General features: G+C 33.2%; 1 protein-coding gene across 4 annotated transcripts in view; it reads left to right on the top strand.

Moving 5' to 3' along the window:
- LOC123535227 (homeobox protein cut-like 1) overlaps positions 1-22,178 on the top strand; it is a 127,669-nt gene that overhangs the window by 69,437 nt on the left and 36,054 nt on the right. For all 4 annotated transcript variants that reach the window (XM_045317800.2, XM_045317797.2, XM_045317799.2 and 1 more), the window contains exons 3-6: positions 986-1,112; positions 4,173-4,310; positions 9,942-10,009; positions 12,616-12,748. In XM_045317800.2, the coding sequence (XP_045173735.1) occupies positions 986-1,112; positions 4,173-4,310; positions 9,942-10,009; positions 12,616-12,748 (466 nt within the window). The remainder of the gene's footprint in view (positions 1-985; positions 1,113-4,172; positions 4,311-9,941; positions 10,010-12,615; positions 12,749-22,178) is intronic.

The following is a 22,178-nucleotide window of genomic DNA, read 5'->3' as shown; positions in this document are numbered from 1 at the left end:
TTATATACAAGAAATGGTTGTTAACAAAATTGATGTATATAATACAGCCACTACACCCACTGTCTGCAACCTCTCATAAAGATTGTAACTTTTACCTTTTTTTTCAACATATCACTATTGTTCTTCCTGTTAAAAAGTAAATATCGGAGATTGGGAAATCTAGTAGGCCCTAGAAGCTGATCCAGCTGTCGAAAACGTCTTTTGTTAATTCTCGAAATGACAGGGTTAATCAGACTCCCTCTTTCCTCGAAAGATGGTGACGATAAACGCACTGATCGTAACAAAAACGTAACATTTCTACCCTCCCAAACTTGTAATTAGTATTGACTATTACATGATCTTGTGGCATTCTCAAATCTTGATAAAATTTTGGTGGAAGCATTCTTTTGTCTATTGTTTGGCACATGATCTATTTGATTCTTGATTCGGAGAGATGTATAATTGATGTATTTCCTGATTCTAGAATAATATAATTACCGCACGACGTTGTCAGGTAAGCTAGAGGAGATTTTTTTTGTCCTCTTTTCATTACTAACATACAGCTTGCACAAAGCTAAATAGCAAAAAAAAAAATAAAACTGATGATCGTTCAAATGAAATATGAAGTTTCATTCTCTTGGTAAAAGAATTTGTGTTTAGGCTATTTAAAAAATACATGATTTATGACTTCAGAAAATTGTAGTTCCATAATGTATTAATTTTCTGTATGTTTTCAGGACAAAGGAAAATAGCCTGGTACCTGTGGTACCCTGAATACTATTCAAATACAGTATCATAACAATACGGTAGGGGCAGTTAATCCAGATGAAAAGAAATGCAGATTAAGATTTGACTTATTGTCTTAATTTATCTTTACAGGACATAGGAAGCATATTATTGCTGCTGCTGAAACTAAAGATATTTTCATTTATTACCATTTTAAGAATATTTAAGGAAATCAAGTTATAACACTGTGACTACATGCTACCTTATTATATACTTTCAGGACATAAGAAAAGTTGTTGCACCATTATTGAAGAGCTTTCAGGGTGAGATAGATGCACTTTCGAAACGTAGCAAAGCTGCTGAGGCTTCATTCTTGTCTGTGTACAAAAAACTTATAGACCTCCCAGGTATGAGCCTCTATATATAGTTCACTGTGTCTGATTACAAAAGACTTATAGAGCTTTCAGGTGTGAGCCTCTAGTTCACCATGTATGTTTACAGAAGACTTATAGACCATCCAGTTATGAGCCTCTATAGTTCACCATGTCTGTTTACAAATGACTGAAAGACATTCCAGGTAAGAGCCTCTATAGTTCACCATGTCTGTCTACAAAAGACTTGTAGACCTTCCAGGTATGAGCCTCTATAGTTCACCATGTCTGTCTACAAATGACTGATAGACATTCCAGGTATGAGCCTCTATAGTTCACCATGTCTGTCTACAAAAGACTGATAGACATTCCAGGTATGAGCCTCTGTATTTCACCATGTCTGTCTGCAAATGACTGATAGACAATCCAGGTATTAGCCTCTATATTTCACCATGTCTGTCTACAAATGACTGATAGACAATCCAGGTATGAGCCTCTATATTTCACCATGTCTGTCTACAAAAGACTGATAGACATTCCAGGTATGAGCCTCTATGTTTCACCATGTCTGTCTACAAAAGACTGATAGACATTCCAGGTATGAGCCTCTATGTTTCACCATGTCTGTCTACAAATAACTGATAGACCTTCCAGGTATGAGCCTCTATATTTCACCATGTCTGTCTACAAAAGACTGATAGACCTTCCAGTATGAGCCTCTGTGTTTCACCATGTCTGTCTACAAATAACTGATAGACCTTCCAGGTATGAGCCTCTATATTTCACCATGTCTGTCTACAAATGACTGATAGACAATCCAGGTATGAGCCTCTATATTTCACCATGTCTGTCTACAAATGACTGATAGACAATACAGGTATGAGCCTCTATATTTCACCATGTCTGTCTACAAATGACTGATAGACAATCCAGGTATGAGCCTGTATAGTTCACCATGTTTGTCTACAAAAGACTTACAGATCTTCCAGGTATGAGCCTCTATAGCTCGCCATGTCTGTCTACAAAAGACTGATAGACATTCCAGGTATGAGCCTCTATAGTTTGCCATGTCTGCTTACAAATGACTGATAGACATTCCAGGTATGAGCCTGTATAGTTCACCATGTCTGTTTACAAAAAGACTGATAGACATTCCAGATATGAGTCTCTATAGTTCACCACACATTCTTCTACACGATGCAGATAAATCTGTTTGTATATCAGTAAAGAACCATCCTTGATAGTGAAAATGGTCTTAAGGGAGTCTTATAAAGTATATCATTTCATTCTAAAATGAGATTTTGAAGTGCATTTTTGTTTAACATGAAGTTGAGTGCATATTAGTTACATATAAAAAGCTACTATCTCCAGTATGGCATTCAGGCACAGTGGGAACCCCTCATTGCTCCGTCTATTGTGTCTTATTGTCCAGTAACTTCGGTTTCTATATTTTCTAAAGAATGAGAAACTACATTAACAGTTATATATTGTATAATACTTTTTAAGTGTTATATTAGTGCTAAAGAATAAGCAGGGAGCCAAAAAGTTTGACATTTTTCGAACAGCTAGATTTGTAAAGAGCCTTGTTGGATATGTGTTGTTTCCTGCTGGGCTGAGATATTGATTTTGGTAGTTAATTATTTGATTTGTGAAATTGCTATTGATCTTCAGATAATCAGCCATAATTTCGGCAAAACTAATAGAATAGACTAGGTAATAAATATTTCTTCAGTCTGGTTCCATTTTGCCTAATTCTAAAATTATACTTTCTTTGAGGATAGTTTTGGTTTTGAAGTTAAAAAAAGGATTTGTTGCTAGAAGATTATTAGGTAAACTGTCTTCATGATTTTTTTTTGAAGTTGTTGCAGATATAGATAACAAATTACTCTGAGTATGGAGTAGAGGAATTTTAATTCTTTTCTTTCTTTTTTTTGTGTAACGTAAGGTATTTGCTGTTGACAGTACTGAAAAAATGGAGATGACAACATATTTGAAGTAAGGGCTGTAAAATCTGTATACTGCCGTCAATGTCGTTCAATTGAAATCAAGATGAAAATTATCCTTGTAAATTACTGTTTTCTACATGAAAATATTAGCTAAATCTCAATATTGAGCAATCAATAGCTAGCAATTCTTAGACCTACAAATCGTCATGGAAACGGAGTTCCTATAATATAATCAATATTTCATTTGTCAATATATTGAATAAAATGGCATTCGGTGATGTTTGCTTTTATTGAACAATATTGACTAAATTTGGTGGTTCCGGTGATATAAAACTATCACTTGTATGGGAGAAGATAAATATTTTATGGTTTATTTAAATGTAAAGATTTATAGAGCAAATTGAGTGACACATGAGTTTTTAAAAGGAGGGCTTTATATAATCATATTGGAAAAGGTTTCGAGGGGACAGAAACTACAGTGGTTTGTACACAGTTATATAGTTGTTATAAATACTTTTGCATGGAAAATTATTTAGATAAAAAAAATTTAAGATGCATATAAATTTTTTTGGAAATGCTCATTTTTCAGAAATTTTCATCAGGTTATTTCTTTAACAGGAATAATTCTAATTTCATGAAAAAGTGTAATGGAAAAAAATTGATGTGACTTGGAAATCTGAAATTGACTGAAAGTGCTTAAAATTGAATATATTAATTTAAGTAATATATAAAAGTTTGTGTTGCATTTTGCACAATGCATTTCTTGCAGGAATATATTCATAAAATGAAGCTTTTTGTCACTTTTATTGTCTGCTTTGTTTGCTTTAGATAAAAAGTCAAATCTTAAATATGTTGTAAATTTATGGGCTCAAATTTAAGGGAATTCATGTGTAAGGGTTGCTCTTTTCTTGGGCTCATTGGTTTAGGGGTGGGGCTAGGGATTCGGTCTCTGACCTGGAGTCAGATGGTTAGAAACCAAACAGGAGGAGAAGTTGCCTGTGATCTCCACTGCACAAGCAGCACACGTTGAATTATCCAGAAATCACTCTGAGAAGTGTGGTTAACAAAAATTGTCAACTTTATCTGCAGTTGTTTAGAAAGAAATATTTTTGAACATACTAGAGGTGTATCTTACCAATGCATATTTCAGATCCCGTACAAGTGCTAGAGTATGCTCTACAGATTCAGAAGAAGGCACATCGTGTTGGAGACCTCGAGATTGAAAACAAACAGCTGAGAGAAACTTTGGATGAATACAATCACGAGTTTGCTGAAGTAAAGAACCAAGGTTTGAACTTCTCTTGTAACAAATTTGTAAGCTTTTAACCCAGCTATATTTCTAAAATGGACTGGTCCATCATTCAGTTTGGGCAGTACCACTTACTATACAAAGGGGCATTCGCTGAAAATTTACTGACTGAATAGAGAACAGTGCAGACTGTGATCAGCCTGCAAGGATGTGCAGGCTGATCTTGGTCTGCACTGGTTGCAAAGGCAAAATCACTTGCCGCCAACAGGCTAAAGGTTAATAGTCAGTTCAACACCTTATAAAATGCATCTCTTGGGTATTTCTTCTGTCCGGGTCATGCATTTATTAATTTCGCCTTACATGTATTGCTCCAGTTTGTCTTTTGGAACAAGTTGTTCTGGTTTCACGTCGTTTCGGCTGTGTCTCTGGCATAGTTGACTGGTTCTACAGAAATTTTTGTTTTTCCCCATTTTTGTTTTCTGCGTTAATTGTGTAAGTTTAACTTTGCAAAATTATAGAAATGATTCATACATTAAAATACTGTCAACAAGAAAAACGGGAAAATGTGTTCTCACTTCTAGAAATAAATAAATTGTAGAATATAGGCTGGAAATCCCGTACCACAGTACATGCAAGAAGACTTGTTAAAATACGTGTGCATTTATTTAATATCAAAGCAGCTAACAAGTGGCATTTTCAAATAATAGGATAAAAATGAAAGAAACAAAAAAAGTAAGTAATTAATAAAATAAATATATATTTCGAGGATAGATTGGAAAATTATTTTATCTTCATATAAATAAAGAAGGTTTATAAACTGTTTCATGATTTATTGTCATTTAGCCAACATTTACCAGGAGTCTGATATATTAAGCTTATTATACGCTGATTTCCATGCATGGATAAAGAGTGCCGCATGGAATACAGAGAATTAGTTACGATTGATTTAAATAAGAAAGCTATTTTGGCATTGGATATGATAATCATTTGTACAGTAATGATCCGGCTGACATTTTCCGACAGATTTTTCCACAGTAAAAGCTCATTGATTTTTGTCAATTGTTTGCCATAAATGATCGGTGACAAATTTTGACATTTAAACGGATTACTCGTACACAGGAACTGCCCCATTTGTTTCAGTTTATTATGATCGAAACATTAAATATGACATTTGACGAATTTTGGAAAGTGTATAATTTAACGATCAACTCAGAAATATAAAAGTTCATGTGTGATTATACTTTGGCGATGAATTGATAAATTTTCCAGTTCAGTTTTCTGTGAAGCCTTTCATCATTATGGTTTATTATCGTGTGTTTTTTGCCTAGTGAATCGTTTGTGGGTTTTACTGCCTTTCTCCTCCAGGTCAGGAAATATTATAAAATATGTTCTTCATTATAATGGAAGGGAGGTAATCTAATAGAAAATATGTTATTTCCTAAGCTGTTTTTGTGCACTGCTGAATATTAAGTCCACAAGATGTATAAAGTTTTAGTGATGAAATATTGTAGGTACAATAATCTCTTACAATTAATTGTATTTTGATAACTTTTCTGTCTGGTGTAAGGTGATTTTTAAGAAAAAAAATAAAACATTACCAAAAAGTTTGCCAGATTTTTTTTGATTTTTTTTTAAACTCCATTTAGTTAATCGTCAAGTTGAAAAATGTCTTTTTCTTTCCTGCATCATATTTTGAAAGTTTGTGTTGTTAAATGTCAGTTTGATTAAGATGTGCATTTAACCAAAAAAAAGAAGAAGAAAAGTAGAATGAAAATGATAATTTATATATAAAGATGACAGTAAATCCATCTCGAGGAAATATATTTGATATTTCGCTATCACTGAATTGATGTTGCGTTAACACTGCCGACAAGTGATTTGAGAAACTTTTGTCAGATGCTGTTTTGAGAAAGAAGATTTTTTTTTCAAAATAGTTAGAACATTGTTTTAAGTTGTTGAATTCACAACAAAGAAACTGATATGCAAAACAAAGCATAATCTGAAAAAAAAATACCGTATTTATTGCCGAAAATATTCATCTTTTGGATAAATTGAATATTCCCTAAACCACCTTTCCCTTTCATTTTTATTTTTATGCATACTGCTCTAACACTCATTTAGATCACCTGGTATTTTCTATGTATGTAGGAGTTTCACCATTCAAATTAAGACTCTATGTCTATTGTGTTTGCTGCGAACTCATTTATTTTCGTGGGAGACTAATTTTTGTGGATTTCATGGTTGATTAAATCCCATCAAACAAGTAATTTTATTTCCAGGAATTTATATCCCCACAAAATATCCATTTTGTCCCAAACCACGGAAATTCATGCCCACGAAATGAAATGAATTCACGGTACTTAGACTTAGTTGAGTTACACCTTCCTACACAACAAGATATAAAAATGAACAGGGAAAAATAAAATATTTTGAGATCAAGTCAACAGGAAAGAATAGCTACCTATTACTAGTATATGAAAGTCTGAGAGACAGTTATATTTTTGTAGCTTCTGTGATACATTTCCCAGTGGTCGCCGGAAAAACTAATTACTGGCACCTTAAAGCTGAGCTTTAGACTTACTGTTAATGGAGAAAATATGCAATTGGTGTACCCTCGAGGAATCATGTATGGATTTCCAATGCCATTGTTCCCCAATAAAGGAGAAAAAGGGAATTTCTTTGAGGTTGACATTAAGAAAATATAGACTTAACTTCTTGAGAAAGCTAGTGTTTTGTTTAAAGGTTTATTTTAAGAATGTTACTTAATGAAGACAGCTTTTGGTTTGTAGGCATTTGCTCAATATAACTCTTTACAATGAATGCACTTGGCTGCTTACGATCTTTTGAGGTATGTATTTTACTAAATGCAATGGGGCTGATTGTTTTACCTCAGTTTTAAACTTTAGCCTGCTAAATTTTTAAACTGGATTAGTCCATCATTCAGTTTAGACAGTACCACTTGTTAATCAAAGGGTTGTTCACTGAAAATTTACTGACTGAATAGCAAACAGTGCAGACCATGATCAGACTGCACGGTCGTGCAGGCTGATGTTGGTCTGCACTGGTTGCAAAGGCAGAAACTAGAACTTAATCATGATTTTTTAACCCTTATAATGCTGGACACGATTGATTCTACGTTTGCGATTGATTCTGCATTTGCGACCAGTGTAGATCACGATCAGCCTGCACATCTGTGCAGTCTGATCATGATCTGCACTGTTTGCCATTCAGTCAGTATCTTTTTGGTAAACACCCCTTATAACAATTAATGGTACTGTCCAAATTGAAAGATGGACAAGTTCATTATAGAAATTTAGCAGGGTAAGGGTTAAGTCTTCAGAATAGACATTATCAAAAATATTTCAGATGCAAATAAATAACATCATACTGATGAAAATCTGTCAAAAGACAATATTTCAAGGGTATCATTTCCGCATATGTTTTGATATGAAAACAAGATTGATGAATGAATTATTCAGTTGGAATAAATGACATGGTATTATATAATTATTGTTTGTTTTGGAATGAATAATTGGAAAAATAGAGAATTCTCAGCAGGGAGCATTAAAAAATGATTGATTCCTTAGAAATAGATCAATACCGTTGGCCAATACACTTGCTGGGAGAGCTAATATAGTTAACCCTTATCATGCTGGACACAACTGATTCTGCCTTTGAGGCCAGTGCAGATCATGACCAGCCTGCACTTTGCAAATGGGCATGTTCATTGTGTACATGAGCAATATAATTATTTTTGTGATTATAATGACAGTGTTCACAGTTGACTTGACTGTACATGAGTATACGTACTGTGTACATGAGCAGTATCATGTACTGATTTTGTACATGAGCAGTATCATGTACTGCATGTGTACATGAGCTTTACCATGTACTGATTTTGTACATGAGCAACATCATACACTGCATGCATACATGAGCTTTATTATGTGCTGATTTTGTACATGAGCAGGATCATACACTGCATGCATACATGAGCTTTATTATGTGCTGATTTTGTACATGAGCATACATGACTGCACATACATGAACTTTATTATGTACTGATTTTGTACATGAGCAGTATCATTCACTGCATGCATACATGAACTTTATTATGTACTGATTTTGTACATGAGCAGTATCATTCACTGCATGCACACATGAACTTTATCATGTACTGATTGTGAACATGAGCAGTATGATTATGTTTATGAACAGTGTTTGTATACAATTTAACTGCGTACATGAACATGAGTCTGTTGTTCGTAGACACTAGTAACTCTCAGCATCTCTGTCTACAGCAACAAATCACAATAATAACAGTCATAAATACCGAGCTGAATGTGACACTGCCTGTAAAAGTAATTAATATTAAAACCAATGCTGTAGCGATATTTGAATCTCTATTTTCATGTTTCTTTAGAAATCGATAGTATCTAGTTAGCAGGTTTATATAGACATGTTTGGTATCTATATATCTGGCTCCCATGTACATTGATTTTTATCCATGTTTCATATTGATCAAGAAATTAATAAGTCACCAGATGTAGATACTAGATTAATAGTAATATTGAATTGTTAAATTAGCTAAAAATCTCTCAGTTGGAGACTGGTAGTGGAATGGGGAAATATTATAGGTATTGTTGTTTTTCAGTAACTTTCTTCCAGGTAATACTGATGTTACATTAGGAAAAGGTAATACTGATGTTACATTAGGAAAATGAAATTATGTTGTTTAGACGTGACTCGGTTGTAAAATGTGAATGAATTAGTATTCCAGTATATTTGAATTGTGAAATATATTTGAATATGCCAAATTTATAGAACGCAGATAAAGCGAATTTAATAGTACAAAGTTGGCAAAGTTTTAGAAGTTTTTATACCACAAGGTCTTCTGTGGTTCTGATGATAAACAGAACAACAAAACTGCACTATTGCTAAAAACTCAGTATATTTGTATTCATAAAGAAGTATCTTGTCATTACGGAGATATTCTCATAAATCAATTTGATGTGTTAAGTATAATTGTTTATTACAAATAAAATATTTGCGGTAAAACTTTTTAAAAAATTATTAATATTCATGGGTGACTAGTTCTCATGGATTTCGTGGTAGTGTCAGTCCATGAATCTAAATCCTAACAAATTTTGTTTTTATTTTCTCCTTAAAATTTGAAATCCATAAATTTCATGTCTCCACAAAATAGTTATTTTTTGTTAAGACAACAAAATTAAATGCCCACAAAAATAAAATCATTTACAGTAGCTTTTTAAACTTTTTGTGGACTATATTGTTGATCAGTTTTGAAAAATATATATATCCAAAGCCATATATGTTATTCACTATAAATAAATAAATGAGCCGCACCATGAGAAAACCAACATAGTATTTGCGACCAGCATGGATCCAGACCAGCCTGTGCATCCGCGCAGTCTGGTTAGGATCCATATATTTGCTAATAGTTCTCTAATTGCAGTAGGGTTTGAAAGCGAATAGTATGGATCCTGACCAGACTGCGTGGATGCGCAGGCTGGCCTGGATCCATGCTGGTCGCAAATGCATTATGTTGGTTTTCTCATGGTGCGGCTCAAATAAAGTCATTACTTACAATACTTACTTACTTACTAACTATATATACTGATTTCACCCGTAATATTTCATGTGTTTCAGAGGTGACAATAAAACAGTTGCGAGAACGTCTGAAAGAAGGAGAAGACAAAGTTGAAGCCGTTGCTGAGGTAAGAATTTGAAGGACAAGTCTTATAACAAAATTTCAGTAGTTGCAGGTTCGAACTGGAATTTCCTGCTCAAATGTGACTGCTCAGGTGATAACGAGGCTCTGGCGAGTTAACGCAAAAACCAGTTACTTAAGAGCCGGTTATTCCTGTTTGCTTTTGCAGCTGCATTTAATAACAAAAAAGAATGCATTTTTAACACTCCTTTCTAGAAAACACGTTACGTAAAAACTTTTCAAATTAAGCTCGACAGAATGTTGATCTGTATGTGTGGGTGCTTGAAATGTTAGGTTCAAATAATAATATTCACTTAGAATTTAATCAAGCATGGCCAGAATCACCTGTGAGCTGACCTTTATGAAATTTTATATGTTAAGTCAGTCATTTACAAGGCAAGTCATGCAAGACTTTTTTCTGACATTTTTCAGTTTATTCAGAATATGACGGTTTTGCTTTTTATTTGACATGAGTTAGAAACTTAAGACCTTTTACAAAAAAAAAAAAAAAAATAACATACAGCAAGTTTTACCAGATGTAGAGGGACTGATTATACAAGATTTCAAACTTTAAAAAAATATTAAAAATCTGTTTTGTAACTCTTGATATAATGGAAAAGAAAACAATGATGTAATTTTTTATTTGCTGCAAGTTTCCCAAATACGTTAAAAGCCAATCGTAATCATTATTTCAGAAATTCTACGTGTTTCCAAATCAAATAAGCTGTTATCACATGGTGTTTAGGTGAATTGCTTCTGCCCATGGCGAATACGATAAAGTTTTTCATGCATTAATTAAGGCGTAATTTTCTTAAGATCAGGATAAATTACCTATCTAAAAAACGTGGGGAGTATGCCTCAATAAGCCGAAAGTGATGCGTTTGGTTATAAATCTACCTTTGTTGATCGCACTGTGTGTTGAACAGTTACAAATTGATTTGAGTTGTACCCTAAGGTTAAAACAATGACACTTGAAAAATGGCAATCCTTTGCGCTAATTGCTCCCAAAACTTCAACTTATACCAAACTGTCATACTAATTAGTGCAAATTGATTCACACTCGTGCCAGTAACAGTGAAATTCCGTCACCCCCGGAGTTGCACTTTCAATATATTATGTTAAATGTATCGAAAGCTTAAATTCTCAACCTACACAAATATTCTTAAGGAGAGATGTAAGTGTAACGTTTCTGGGAAAAAAAGTAAGAATGAAATAATAAAATTTGTGTACATTTTGTTTTAATTTTTTCCTTATGAAAATTCTGGCATTGTCTCCGGTACCTTAAGGTGTTAAGACTAGCTTCTCCTGTTCCAGCTCTGGTAGAATACAAAGATATAGGGAAGTTTTATGCCATATGCAATCTTAAATATGTACACCTTGGTTTTCAAAGCTCAATCCTCCTTTTAGGCTGACTGTAGACCTCAAATTTGCATGTCTTTTGCTCCCATAGGGAGTAAGCTGTGAAGCTGGCTAGTAGAAGGTTAAGTGCCAGAATGTCCAGAAGGACACAAGTTCTAGTGCCTTCCTCCACCATTACAGCTGGCAAGTCAGCCATTACAGCTAGCATGTCTGCCATTACAGCTGGCAAGTCTAGCAAGTCTGCCATTACATCTAGCAAGTCTGCCATTACAGCTAGCATGTCTGCCATTACAGCTGGCAAGTCTGCCATTACATCTAGCAAGTCTGCCATTACATCTAGCAAGTCTGCCATTACAGCTGGCAAGTCTTCCAATACCGCTTGCAAGTCTGCCATTACATCTAGCAATTGATCATAAATATTCTAAGCTGGGAGTACTTTAAACTATTCAGAAGAAACTCTGAGATATTAAATTGTGTAAAATACAAACTGACATATTTTGTGCAAAATCATAATATACAGCAGAAAATAAAAAAAACCCATTGAGAATGCATTTACAGTGTAACATTGTTAGGTCATTATTTTTTGACTACCTAAGATGCTATTGCCTTACAATTACTATTTTTCAGCAAATATATAAAAAGTATTTTTCGCTTTTTTGTTCTAATTGATATGTTTTATCATTAAAACACAGTAAATTGTACCAGTTGTAGTGTGAGTTACAGCATTGTAGCTTTGCAATGCCTGCATGAAGCGTACTCATTTGTCAAACACCAAATTTTACCTGTTAGCAGACGACATCTCAAAAGACAATGAATTACATCTATATGGTGTTAATTCTTTGATACTACTGAACAGCGAAAGCAAGTCATGCATGACTGATTAATTTTGCGACCAGTCGGCTAATCAGACGACAGTTTGGAGAAGAAGGGTGGGATTTAAGATCAATGTGTCTGTTTGACATTGATGAGCCGTGTCAATGACAAGCTTGATTGTTTCTTTACGATACTTTATATCACACGTCCTGACCATAGATCTGTAACACCTTGTTTTAGGCAGACATAATTATTTATCGACTGATTAAGTGTGCAATAGGACTTTTTATCAGCTGTGTTTAAAATTTGATTTTTAAAACTCAGTCGTTATATGCAGAATGAATAAGGAAAAAAAATCACTTTATAGATAGTTTAAAAAATGTTATTCCAAAACTGATTTCTGTTATTGATCATTGATAGTTGGAGTCAATCAAATTTTAGGCTCGAACGAAAGAAAAAGAGCGAGAACTTCAGAAACAGTTTGCGGAAAAAGAACGTCAGTTACAGGAGACTCAACTTTCTGTTGCTAGGAAACTCGGAGAGGCAGAACAGAGGGTCACATCTTTGACCAATAGTACGTATATTTTTGTTTTCAGTGCATATTTTCTAGGCAGATTTATGAGTGGTTTTGGGAAATAAACTTCGGTCCAACATAGATAATTTGTAAGAAAGTGATTGTCTGGTGCTGTTTTTAAACAGATTGTGAATCCTGCAAGCGTTTTTTTCTTTTTGCATTTCATAAGTTATATTTTTAAAAACTGCAAGGTGGGACTGTGAATGATTGTAAATTTTGAATCAGTATATCACCAAACAACTTTTGATAATACATATAATATATTGCTTTATTATACCTCACATAAATATCCAATGCAAATTTCCCATTAGTTTAACTTGAATAATATATCATATTCCCCAGTAATTTTATATCACATGCGCAAAATCGTTATTTTCAGTTTCTGCGCATGTGATATGATACATAATTTCATATCACCTGCGCAAAAGCGCTACTTTGTTTTTCTGCGCATGTGATATTATTTTTTCATATCTCCCGTTGAGTGATTGATACTTTTGCACTGAGTAAAAGACTGAGATGTTAACTTTTCAGAAGATGTGCTATTTAGGATAAAATTTCTTTCATTTGTGAACCCGGTCGATTTTTCTTTTATTAATGATTTGTTCTATGTGCCAAAAATTTCGAAAACAACTTTTTATCAAATATTGAATCGAAACTATTTCCATTAGATTGGAAATGATCTAACTAAGAAAATAAGTGCTCACACATATATGTTTCGTTTAAAAATGATATAGTTATCGCCATTTTTCGAATGTTACTGCTAGCGATTTCAGCAGTGGGTCACAATGTTGAAATAATTATGCGCATAAACATAGGATTTAGCGATATGAAAACGTCTCGACTAAATCTATCAAAAATGTCTTATTACACAGAAGACTTGCCGCCCGAGTGCTAACAAGTAAGACTCCTTAATTCAGTCTCCATTATTTGGTAATTCATTTTTAACGTTAGATAAATTATTTAGATTTTACAGTAAATGTTTGACCTTTAATGTCATTTCGGTATAATAAAAAAAATATTGCATTCCTGAGAGGGTGATATGAAAAATGTTCACCCCTCGAAATATGAATATAGACCTTGGCTGGCGCCTCGGTCGATATTCATATATCTCGTGTTGAACATTTTTCATATCACCCTCTCAGGAATGCAATATTTATATAATATCGGTTGACTCTTGCGCAAAATTTTGGCAAGGCAGACTTTTATATATCTTAATTACATGATATATTTAGAAAACATTTTATGCACTTGAAATGTATAAGCTGTTGACATTAATTAGTTTAAAAAGAAAAGCACGCTTATTTTACATTGCCGCTATGAGAAATTATACTTAAATAATTTTTCATACATTATTCATATATTCTTTTTATCCATGTTTTTTGCTTGTTTCATCTTTACTCACTGCTACAATTCTGTTGTTGATATATGGCATTGACTTGAAGTTGATATCAATACTTTGATATTACAAATAGTGACAGTCCTACCCCCCAAAAAAACACAAGAAATAATATTCTTAGGTAGTTTACACACTGATTGTACACGCACTTTAACATATTCTCGCAGTGGCAGTCTAGCAGAAGACCGAACTTTCCACGTACTTGATAATGAATTACTCTTTTTCTATATAGCAGGTCATCTTTACTACATGTAAAAAATTTATATTTGTAAAACGGCGTTTAACCCCGACACACAAAAACATGTCACAGCTGTTTACAACAGGAAGGTGAAATATATAGCACTTTTTTGTCAAATCTGAACTACATTTACAAGAATTATGAAGAACAATTTAACTTGAAAACACGATTCAATTTTTTTAAGCGTTAATGGAAACTTAGTTAAAATAAAAGACATGGTAGATAAGATATGACGGGTGACGGGTTCATAGATTTGAAAAAAAAAGTTATGTTTACTTTTCATGCAGAAAATATAGAAAATTTGTCTTTGTCAAAAATGAATGTTTTGTTCAACATTTTGATTAATGTATAAAAAGAACAGTATCATTTTTCTTGTCACATTGATAATATTTTTTCATGTATTTGCGGAAAGTTTGTGGTTCTTCACTGAAAAATTGTGGTCACCATGCAATTATTATTTGAACGTGTGGGATATAACCAATATGAAATCATTCAAACAAAATACTTTCAAACACAATTTGTTCTTTGTTTAAAATAGCGTAAGTTACAGATAACATAGAGAATTTTAATATTGCAAGACACATTCAGTAAAATGTTTTCAGCTTTCATATTCGCTATTTCGCTGGAAATATAGGAAATATAGTTCAGATTTTGGCAGCATGTTTTACTAAATTAATTACATCTGTAGCTTTTTTTTTTTCATTAAAAACCCTGTTCCTTGATATTTGTAGATTTTTTGTGTCCCGCCATTTTTTCCTCTTTTTTTGGAAATGTTTATATCTCCCAATATTAGCGTAATTTATTTATGTAATATGAAATGAGAAGGGAACGAATTATTCACGGAGGCTGGATTTAGTGCTATACAGTTTGTATTTGACTTTAACTGATTTCTGTTTGTTAAGGAAATGCACGTAAATTTGTTTCTTGACATCTTGTAGTTATTTATTTTTGTTACGTTACGTGTTATAAATTTTAGTCTGAAAGTACCTATATATCAAGGCAATATTTTGTAGGTATAGGATTTGGCAGTTTAGACAATTTAAGCTTTTTGATTCATTATATATAGTAAATTTGTACCAGATTTAAGACACATATTTCAATTTTTGAATTGAAATTTTCTTAGCGGCAACCTGGTGAATTAATATAAGTTGACTATGGCAGATAAGTTGACTATGGCAGATAGTTATGTAGAAAATATTGCTTGATTGTTTAAGTGCAAAATGTAAGAAAAGTGAAAAAAAAAAAAAGGTATTCAGATAACATGAACTTGTATTTCAGTCCGTTTTAAAAGGTGACTTTTTTCTTCTTAAAGAAACAACATTTAATTGTAAAAGTCTCATATTGCAAAAACTGCAGTTTTTTATGTTAAACAAAATAAGAAAAAAGACAGAAAGAAACATACTGTTGCATGATTAGCCATTTTCTTTCTGATGTTTTTTGTCCATTTTATATCAATAAATGTTCAATGATGCAGTATAATGCAGTGTAATAGATGTCAGATTTCTTTCAAGTTTTGTCCATTGATGGCTGTACCTTAATTAAATTTGGGCATGTTCATGTAACAAATTAATTAAAAGTTTATCTCATTTTACCATAAACAAGACCTTATTTCTTTTTAATTTTAAGGTATGTTATGCATATTCATTATTTGTTCATAATAATGTTTTTATGCGGGGGTTTTCATATTGATTTATGTATAGAGAAATTCAGTCTCAGAACTCCAGAATCGTTAGACAACTGCACAAAGATGGACTATATAATTAAACAAGACTTGTAGAAAATGTCCTGAAGAAAAATTTTTCCTCACAGCCCAGGTATGGACAAAAAACTCCCGCACCGTCCCTCTCTGCTCAGTTTGATCAAGGCAGACAAAATCCCTCCTTTCATTTTTTCAACTATATCCAAAATTTAATTTTATTCCGTTTAGAAATTTAAAAAGTTTTATCTTAAAAATTGTAATTTTTTAATTGATGTTATTCTTTATGCAATTTTAGAGGCTTTTTTTCTCATTAAAATCAAAGTGGGATTCTGTGTCATGGTCATACTGAGCAAGGGTGATTTTCTTTGCAGGTGGATTTTGTCCTACATCTTCAAATCTATGTACAGCTGTATTATAGACCCTGATAGGAGAAAATAGTTCATCAGTATTAAATTTTAAGAAAGGAACAAGCATTATGTGAAGTTAAAAAAAGTGGCTTCTGTGTATTGATTATATGTATTGAATGATAAACAGTATTATTTTGTCAAAATATATCATTATTGACTAATTGATTTTTGTACAAGAGACAAAAGTGACAGCTGCAATTCAAATATTATGATTTACTAATCAGTGTGGAGTGTGACCCTTCATTTAGGCCAGCTTCTGCTACTGACCGATTGACATTGATCGCCCGAGGCCCTGGTACTTCTGTGGTCTGAACACAGGACAAATGACCATTGACAGGCACTGTCTATTAAATGAAGGAAACTGACCAGTAAATGGACCTTAAATAGACAGCTCGTAATATTGATAGATAAATCATACACCATATAGGATGAAAACTGTACTGACAGGGAGAGGTCATTGTAGTGTTTGTGGTTAAAGGGACTGGCCATTGGAATGGCACTGAAATAAAATAAGAATTTGTAATTATTTATGGCTCCCTTTTTCAAGAATATTTAGTTATGAAATGTCCCTTGGTACATGAAAAATAAACAAAGGCATAATATAAATAGATAATGCAGTCGTAGTTATTTTTAGTAGAAAACTATTTTGAACTTAGCAGATATTCTAATAAATTCACATCTTCACCATATTTATTCATATATAATTAACCTGGCAATGTCTTTTATGTGGTTTAACAGAGCAAATTGTTTTAAACAAATTATTTTTAATGTTACTTGGCAAAGTCGCGGTCATGTGTACTGTAGAAATTGCGATTATTGGGCATTTTGCAAATTGTACTTGTCCGTCAAAAGGCCAAAAATATTGCACACTTCCTTTTCCGCAAGTAATATTCTTGTCAGAAATTGATGGGGTCCTCAAATGCAAATTTATCAGTGGTTGGAAAGGAATAGTGATCTGTGAGGTGGTATAAGTCATTTACTAATTGAAATGGAGAAGATAAAAAGATGTTTTAAGTTGTTGATATCCTTGTTGAATCTCTTAACAAACTAATTGTTTAGCCCTGAGGGGAAATTATTTTTTAACATCGTCGGTCACACTTTCTTCATTATTAAATGGCCAATAACTGTCAAATTGAATCAAATGCGGACATCTTCATCCAGATACGGTCATTTGTCTTTTTAAGTATGATTTGTCATAGATTGAAACTCCTTGCCTTTAAGTCATTCACAGGGTGCGCTATATCATTGAAATGTCTCGAAATGTCCTTTGACCAGTTTAAGGTTTGGGATTTTGGCACTTGGTGAATAATGAATACTGTCGTACAGTAACGTTAATTGTTATTTATTGTTTATATGAGATCTTGATATAATTGCAATCTTGTTGATCTATGTGATATAGTAGGAACTATTTTTAGCTCATCTGATTTTTTGAAAAAAAATGATGAGTTATTGTCATCACTTGAGCGGTTGTCGGCGTCGGCGTCGGCGTCTGCGTCGGCGTTGCCTGGTTAAGTTTTATGTTTAGGTCAGCTTTTCTCCTAAACTATCAAAGCTATTGCTTTGAAACTTGGAATACTTGTTCTCCATCATAAGCTGACCCTGTATAGCAAGAAACATAACTCCATCTTGCTTTTTGCAAGATTTATGGCCCCTTTTGTACTTAGAAAATATCAGATTTCTTGGTTAAGTTTTATGTTTAGGTCAGCTTTTCTCCTAAACTATCAAAGCTATTGCTTTGAAACTTGGAATACTTGTTCACCATCATAACTGACCCTGTATAGCAAGAAACATAACTCCATCTTGCTTTTTGCAAGATTTATGGCCCCTTTTGTACTTAGAAAATATCAGATTTCTTGGTTAAGTTTTATGTTTAGGTCAACTTTTCTCCTAAACTATCAAAGCTATGCTTTGAAACTTGGAATACTTGTTCACCATCATAAGCAGACCCTGTACATCAAGAAACATAACTCCATCTTGCTTATTGCAAGAATTATTGCCCCTTTTGGACTTAGAAAATCAGTTTTCTTGGTTCAGTTTTATGTTTAGGTCAGCTTTTATCCTAAACTATCAAAGCTATTGCTTTAAAACTTGCAACACTTGTTCACCATCATAGGCTGACCCTATACAGCAAGAAACATAACTCCATTCTGCTTTTTGCAAGATTTATGGCCCCTTTTGGACTTAAAAAATATCAGATTTCTTGGTTAAGTTTATGTTTAGGTAAACTTTTTCTCTTAAACTATCAAAGCTATTGCTTTGAAACTTGCAACACTTGTTCACCATCATAAGCTGACCCTGTACAGCAAGCAACATAACTCCATCCTGCTTTTTGCAATAATTATTGCCCCTTTTGGACTTAGAAAAATCATTTTCTTGGTTGAATATTATGTTTAAGTCAACTTTTCTCATAAACTATCAGCTATTGCTTTAAAACTTGCAACAGTTTTTCACCATCATAAGTGGACACTGTACATCAAGAAACATAACTCTATCCTGCTTTTTGCAAGAATGATGGCCCTTTTTAGACTTAGAAAATCATGGGTAGGACAATATTTCTATTATACAAAAAAAAATCAGATGAGCGTCAGCACCCGCAAGGCGGTGCTCTTGTTTTTGTTATCGTTATTTATCCTTTAGTGTTATACATAAATCTTAATAACATATTAGTAGCATTTTGAGACAGTTAGTAATGTTAAACCTATAACAAGACACAGGTTCTTTAGCCAGTTTCAGCTATATGTCAGCTTCATACAATAAGTCAGCGTCAACTATAAGACAACTTCAGGTATAAGTCAGCTTTCGCGTCAATGTATAAGTCAGCTTTCAGCGTCAACTATAAGACAACTTCAGGTATAAGTCAGCTTTCGCGTCAATGTATAAGTCAGCTTTCAGCGTCAACTATAAGACAACTTCAGGTATAAGTTAGCTTTCGCTATAAGTCAGCTATTAATGTTGGTAAGGTTTACCTATAAGCTAGCTTTAACTATAAGTCATCTTCAGTTATAAGTCAGCACTAACTATAAATCAACTTCAGTAATAAGTTGGCTTTAACTATAAGTCAGCTTCAGTAATAAGTTGGCTCAACTATAAGTCAGCTTCAGTTATAAGTCAGCTTCAGTAATAATTTGGCTTTAACTATAAATCAACTTCAGTAATAAGTTGGCTTTAACTATAAGTCAGCTTCAGTAATAAGTTGGCTTTAACTATAAGTCAGCTTCAGTTATAAGTTGGCTTTAACTATAAGTCAGCTTCAGTAATAATTTGGCTTTAACTATAAGTCAGCTTCAGTAATAAGTTGGCTCAACTATAAGTCAGCTTCAGTAATAAGTCAGCTTCAGTAATAATTTGGCTTTAACTATAAGTCAGCTTCAGTTATAAGTCAGCTTCAGTAATAAGTTGGCTTTAACTAGAAGTCAGCTTCAGTAATAAGTTGGCTTTAACTAAGTCAGCTTCAGTAATAAGTTGGCTTTAACTAGAAGTCAGCTTCAGTTTTAAGTCAGTTTCAGTAATAATTTGGCTTTAACTATAAGTCAGCTTCAGCTATAAGTCAGCTTCAGTAATAAGTTGGCTTTAACTAGAAGTCAGCTTCAGTAAAAAGTTGGCTTCAACTATAAGTCAGCTTCAGTTATAAAGCAGCTTCAGTAATAAGTCAGCTTCAGCTATAAGTCAGCTTCAGTAAAAAGTTGGCTTCAACTATAAGTCAGCTTCAGTTATAAGTCAGCTTCAGTAATAAGTCAGCTTCAGCTATAAGTCAGCTTCAGTAAAAAGTTGGCTTCAACTATAAGTCAGCTTCAGTAAAAAGTTGGCTTCAGCTATAAGTCAGCTTCAGTAAAAAGTTGGCTTCAACTATAAGTCAGCTTCAGTTATAAGTCAGCTTCAGTAATAAGTTGGCTTCAACTATAAGTCAGCTTCAGTAAAAAGTTGGCTTCAACTATAAGTCAGCTTCAGTTATAAGTCAGCTTCAGTAATAAGTTGGCTTCAACTATAAGTCAGCTTCAGTTATAAGTCAGCTTCAGTAAAAAGTTGGCTTCAGCTATAAGTCAGCTTCAGTAAAAAGTTGGCTTCAACTATAAGTCAGCTTCAGTTATAAGTCAGCTTCAGTAATAAGTTGGCTTCAGCTATAAGTCAGCTTCAGTAAAAAGTTGGCTTCAACTATAAGTCAGCTTCAGTTATAAGTCAGCTTCAGTAATAAGTTGGCCTCAACTATAAGTCAGCTTCAGTTATAAGTCAGCTTCAGTAATAAGTTGGCTTCAACTATAAGTCAGCTTCAGTTATAAAGCAGCTTCAGTTATAAGTCAGCTTCAGTAAAAAGTTGGCTTCAACTATAAGTCAGCTTCAGTTATAAGTCAGCTTCAGTAATAAGTCAGCTTCAGCTATAAGTCAGCTTCAGTAAAAAGTTGGCTTCAACTATAAGTCAGCTTCAGTAAAAAGTTGGCTTCAGCTATAAGTCAGCTTCAGTAAAAAGTTGGCTTCAACTATAAGTCAGCTTCAGTTATAAGTCAGCTTCAGTAAAAAGTTGGCTTCAACTATAAGTCAGCTTCAGCTATAAGTCAGCTTCAGTAAAAAGTTGGCTTCAACTATAAGTCAGCTTCAGTTATAAGTCAGCTTCAGTAAAAAGTTGGCTTCAACTATAAGTCAGCTTCAGTTATAAGTCAGCTTCAGTAAAAAGTTGGCTTCAACTATAAGTCAGCTTCAGCTATAAGTCAGCTTCAGTAAAAAGTTGGCTTCAACTATAAGTCAGCTTCAGTTATAAGTCAGCTTCAGTAATAAGTTGGCTTCAACTATAAGTCAGCTTCAGTTATAAGTCAGTTTCAGTAATAATTTGGCTTCAACTATAAGTCAGCTTCAGTTATAAAGCAGCTTCAGCTATAAGTCAGCTTCAGTAATAAGTTGGCTTCAACTATAAGTCAGCTTCTGTTATATTAAGCTAGCTTTAACTGTAAGTTAGCTTTAACCGACCAGTAAGTCATCTTCAGCTAATCAGCATCAGCTTCAGTTATGTCATTTTCAACTATAAGTCATCATCATTTTTAAGTCAGGTTTAACTATTAGTAAGCTTTAACTATAAGTCAGTTTTAACTAGATATGTCAGTTTCAGTTGTAAGTCAGGTTTAACTATAAGTCAGCTTTAAATATTAGTAAGCTTTAACTATAAGTCAGATTTAGCTAGATTTGTCAGTTTCAGTTATAAGTCAGATTTAACTATAAGTCAGCTTCATCTTTAAAACTTGAGGATTACTTCTATGCCGTAAATTTGATAAAATACCTGTTACAAGATTCAAGTTGATGTTTTATGTTTTGAATGCTTTTCAAATGTAAACATTAGCACTTCAAACATGGTAACATTCTTTAACAGTAAATATAACAAAAAATACATGTATAATGAAATTTATCCTATGAGCTGTTAAAGCAGTATAATCCTGTTGTCTGCAAACTTTTTTAAACTCCCTACAGTATTTTTCACAGCGTAAAAAAAAAATTGAAAATTATTTTTAGCTCTTTTAAAAAGAAAAATTTTTGAGGCAAGCCCCTTTAAAAACCGTGCAAAGAATAAAACATACCTGCACAACCTGAGAAAATGGATGTGTACAGTAATAATGATTTATGTAGCATGATGAATCTGGGAGAAAATCAAAGACAAATATAAACTTTAATATGAAATTAGTATTCAGGTCATATCGTAAGATCAA

Source organism: Mercenaria mercenaria, chromosome 12 (genome assembly GCF_021730395.1).
Source record: "Mercenaria mercenaria strain notata chromosome 12, MADL_Memer_1, whole genome shotgun sequence".
Lineage (NCBI taxonomy): Eukaryota > Metazoa > Mollusca > Bivalvia > Venerida > Veneridae > Mercenaria > Mercenaria mercenaria.
The sequence above is the reverse complement of the archived record's forward strand: the minus strand, read 5'-3'. Positions and strand labels throughout refer to the sequence as shown.